The 4,257-nt window shown below is 49.8% G+C and overlaps 1 protein-coding gene across 3 annotated transcripts in view; it reads right to left on the minus strand.

Annotated features, from left to right (window-relative positions):
* SEMA4F (sema domain, immunoglobulin domain (Ig), transmembrane domain (TM) and short cytoplasmic domain, (semaphorin) 4F) overlaps positions 1 to 4,257 on the minus strand; it is a 27,691-nt gene that overhangs the window by 22,741 nt on the left and 693 nt on the right. For 2 of the 3 annotated variants that reach the window (XM_006880825.1, XM_006880824.1), the window contains exons 2-3: positions 1,439 to 1,590; positions 600 to 659 (exon numbers count right to left, since the gene is read on the minus strand). In XM_006880825.1, the coding sequence (XP_006880887.1) occupies positions 600 to 659; positions 1,439 to 1,590 (212 nt within the window). Of the gene's footprint in view, positions 1 to 273; positions 373 to 599; positions 660 to 1,438; positions 1,591 to 4,257 lie in introns of all 3 variants that reach the window. The other variant, XM_006880823.1, reaches the window with a different exon arrangement.

Genomic DNA, 4,257 nt, shown 5'->3' on the forward strand with positions numbered 1-4,257 from the left:
TACCTCACCCTCTACACACAGTATACCTCACCCTCTACAGTGTACCTCACCCTCCACAGATAAGTGCCCCTCCTTCCACCTCCCCCCTCAGTAGCAGGCAAAGGCTCCACCCAGTGTGAGCATCCCTCACCCTTTATCATGCACGATGGCACCTTTCAGCACACCCCACTTCCAGTCAGGCATAGGAAGCCTTCCTGGACCCACGCCCACCTATCCCATGGTCACTCACACTGATGCAGCTCCCTCTCCCTCTCTTCCCACCCCATCACTCACAATAACCCCGCACTTCGGGTCAAAAGCGAAGGTGCCACAAGTGAGGAGGTGAGAGGCATTGGCAATGGCGAGAATCTGGACAAAATTGTGACATTCGTCCTGGGGGCCAGAGATGGTTAGAGAGAGTTAGAAGCAGCAGGTACAAGGAAGGGGGAGGTGGTGTCAGGTGTTAGAGGCAACTCTGGAGCCAGAGATGGCAGGTGACAGCATGGTGTCAGCATCCCTGAGTGGGCCCACGGGCTGGGGCACTGCAGGAGACTGACACCGAGTCCGAGCTGGACCAAGGCCTGAACCGACAAGCGGGCAGGGCCCGACTCCACACCTACCTCCTTCTTGCCTTTCTTCTTGCAGTTCTGTCTGTGTGCTTCAGGCACCATCCAGTCAATCTGAAAAAGGAAGAAGGACTGTTCCTCCCAGGTCTCCCCTCCAGACTCTCTAAGGATCAGGGGAGGTGAGACAGTGCCACATCCTCTACCAGTTTGGGAACCTAACCAACCCCTAGTGCTTTGTTCTCCAGATCTGATGCCCCCCACCCAATAAAGAACGATGGCATCATGGCCAGTGTCAGTTTTCATGAAATAGAACAGAACGTATCACTGTTGTTGTTACATGTTGAGCTTGAACTGACTCAAAACTGACCCTCCAGCCGGTTTACAGAGGCTGCAAACAGCACAGCAGGAGAATGCCCCAAGAGCTGCTAGTGGATTCGAACCACACGCCTTTGGTTTGGCAGCACAACTCCTTACCACTAGGCCACCAGAGCTCCCTGCCACATACAGGAAAGTAGATTTTGTTTCAAAAAAACGTTTCTCTGTATATTCAGTCCAATGTAAAATACACTTCCAACCTGTCAGTGGGGGTCAGCAAAGGTTGACGCTCCCTCCCCGCCTCCACTGTGTGATTCTAATGACCCCTCTGCCTTCTCTCCTCCGACATCTAGTCACTGTGCTTCCTCCCATCATCATGAACCTCCCTCATGGCGTCCCCAGGCACCATGTCCCCACCACTGGCAGCTGCCAACTCCTCCCTTCACTCCCCCAATACTCCTCTTCCTCCACCCACTATTATTAGTGACTATGCAACTCCCACAGGCACACACAGCCCATAACCACAGCTCGAATGGCACGCTCTGAAGTCTGGGGTCTTCCCCACCCTCAACTCTCACCCTGCGGGGTCTCTCCCCAGAGAAGGGCAGAGGCAAAGCGAAGATGGTATCCCGGGCGCCAACATACAGCATGTGCGAGGCAGGATCCACCAGGAGGACAGAGTAATTCTGTGTCTGAGGGGCAGCAAACCGAGTGAGGCAGGAGTCGGCCTCTGCAGGGAGAGAGAGATGGGTAACCCGGTCATCACGCCACAAGGGCTGGGTCCACAACAGGCAAAGACAGAGGGCAAATTTTGTTTTCCTCCAGGAATCAAATGTTTAGAAAAAAACAACAGAACTTTGACAGACTGGTTATCTAAGATTCCTCAGACACCTGATGAAGCCCTGATATCTAGCCCATGATCCCGTCATGCTTTTTTACTACAAAAATAGAATATTCCTGCACACCCATGTTTATTGCGGCTTTGTTTGCAATAGCAAAGAGCTGGAAACAACCCAAGTGCCCATTAACAAACAAATGGATAGAGAAGCGCTGGTATATTCACACAATGGAATACTATGCAGCACTGAAAAACAAGGAACTCATGAAATGTTCTGCAAAATGGGTGGCCCTGGAGGACATTACGCTGAGTGAAATATCTCAGTCACAAAAGGACAAATATTGCATAGGGCCAGCGTGGTCAAACGGGACTGCCATCGGGATTGAGGAAAGACAGGGAAGGAGGGGAGGAATGATGTATACTGCATTGAAACAGATGAGGGAGAGAACTGTTTAAAAGGGATATATGATTGGGTATTATTGTCATGACAGGAGTCCAGGATGAAGGCTGCACAGTGAAGTGGACTTGGGGGGAGGGATTGAATAACAATAAAAGAATTTTACTTTTCAAGGAGAAGAGTGAATTGAGTGGGGGACGGGTGGGCAGGGAGAAAATGAATGACTGGAAACACTAAGCCTTTGTAAACTTTCATTAAAATTAATAAAAAAAATGACTAGAACTTTCCATTAAAACAAGAGCATAAACATGAAGTCCATTATTTCTGTTTAAAACAATGTCATCTGGAATTGAAAACACCCATACAAGGTTTGAATACTTTCTTTCCTTTGTTCTAGTTTCCTTTTTTATCACCACTTAATAATAACTCTTTACTTAGAATGAAACTGTTTCACTATTTTTACCAATAAGGTACGAATCTCTATCTCTTGTTTCTCTCTCTTCCTTATTGGACCCTTTGGCCAACTGCCCCCAAAAGGAAAGACTGTGTATTCTAGAAATTGAGCAGCCTGCATTCAAACGTGGCTCTTGGCTTATCGGTGGTCTGACGGTGATGAAGCTTCTTTCCCTTTCTGGGAACCGTCTTCCTCATCGATGAATGTCCCCATCTGAATGGGGAGAGTGAGTGGAGGAAGTGGGGTCGCGGGGGGAAGGCAATCAGATGGCAGGTGCACAAGCACTTAGCACATGGTAGATGCCGCACAAAATGCTTCTTTTCTTCCTTCCTTGGGCCTACACTTTGTTTTGAACAATCCCAGACTTCCAAACAGCAACCAAACCTTCCACATGCTTTAACATTTTAACAAACAAGCTTATAATAAGTAACTTGGCCCAGCTCGACTGCTTCATCTGTCCATCTGTCCTGAATTTCGTAAAGGACCACCAGACTCCTTCCTGGATATGATTTCTAGAGTCCCACCCACCCATCCTCCCACACACGTACTCTGTGCTATATCTAACCTACTCTCTTGTGCTTGGAATAAGCGCTGGGATCAATCCACCTCCTCTTCAGCGCCGATTCTGCTCCACCTGCCATCTGGATATCTCTGGACGCTGGACATACCCAACCAGGCAATCTCAGCTCCACCTTAGGGCCACTGCTCCTATTCAAATCCCAAGCCCTAACCCTAAAGCATTCCTATTTGTTACTGGAATGAAGTTCAGATTCTAAATTAGCATTACCACTTGTAAGGTTTGGGCCAACAGGTTGTACTTTCAGCTTTACCAACTCTGTCTGCTCCAGGACCTAACATCTAGTGTCCACGGAGGAGAAAACAAGGTCCATGGCCACTAACATCCACCTCAGTGGGCAGCCCCCAAGTGTGAACATGAATCACAGCTATCACCACTTTGAACCGTGGGCATCTAGGCCTCCCTCTACACCATTTGAAAGGACCACCCCCCTCGAGCTCCCTCTTCTTCTGAAGACACAGTCATTTCAACAGAACTTCATATCAGCTCATATATCTATATTCTGAGTGAAGAATGGGTAGAGGTGTGGCCTATCTGAAACTAGGTGGGTCAGGGTGAACTGGCTGTAGGAGGTGGGAGAGGTGAGGAGGGGCCAGGAAGGATAGTGGGGAGATGAGGGCTGGGAGCCGGGTGGGAGGCCTGGAGGGAGGAAGAACTTCACAGGGAAGAAGGGGGTGGTGGCAAGGGAGTGAAAACTTAGAAATGGATGACCTCAGGCAACCTCCATCCCTCCCCCCTGGACTTCAGTGTCCGTGTCTGCACTGTCAGTGGCTTAATCCCTGTGGCTCTGGGAAATCACAGGCCAAGGGAGTATCCAAGGTGAGTAGTGGGCCTGGGCCAGGGATGCGAGGGAGGACCACAGATGTGAGAGAGGATTTGGGATTCAATTTGGGAGGACTACCAATGCGACTGAGGATCACGGATGCAAGGGAGGATCACGGATGCGAGGGAGGATCACAGATGCGAGGGAGCACCACAGATGTGAGGGCTGTTGTTGTTGTTATGTGCCTGCTGAGTCGCTTGCGACTGATAGAGACCCTATGTACAACAGCCCTAAACTCTGTTAGACCACAGATGTGAGGGAGGACCACGGATGCGAGGGAGGACCACAGATGTGAGGGAGGATCACGG

This window comes from Elephantulus edwardii, unplaced genomic scaffold (assembly GCF_000299155.1).
Source record: "Elephantulus edwardii isolate Elephantulus edwardi_28Jun2011 unplaced genomic scaffold, EleEdw1.0 scaffold00011, whole genome shotgun sequence".
Lineage (NCBI taxonomy): Eukaryota > Metazoa > Chordata > Mammalia > Macroscelidea > Macroscelididae > Elephantulus > Elephantulus edwardii.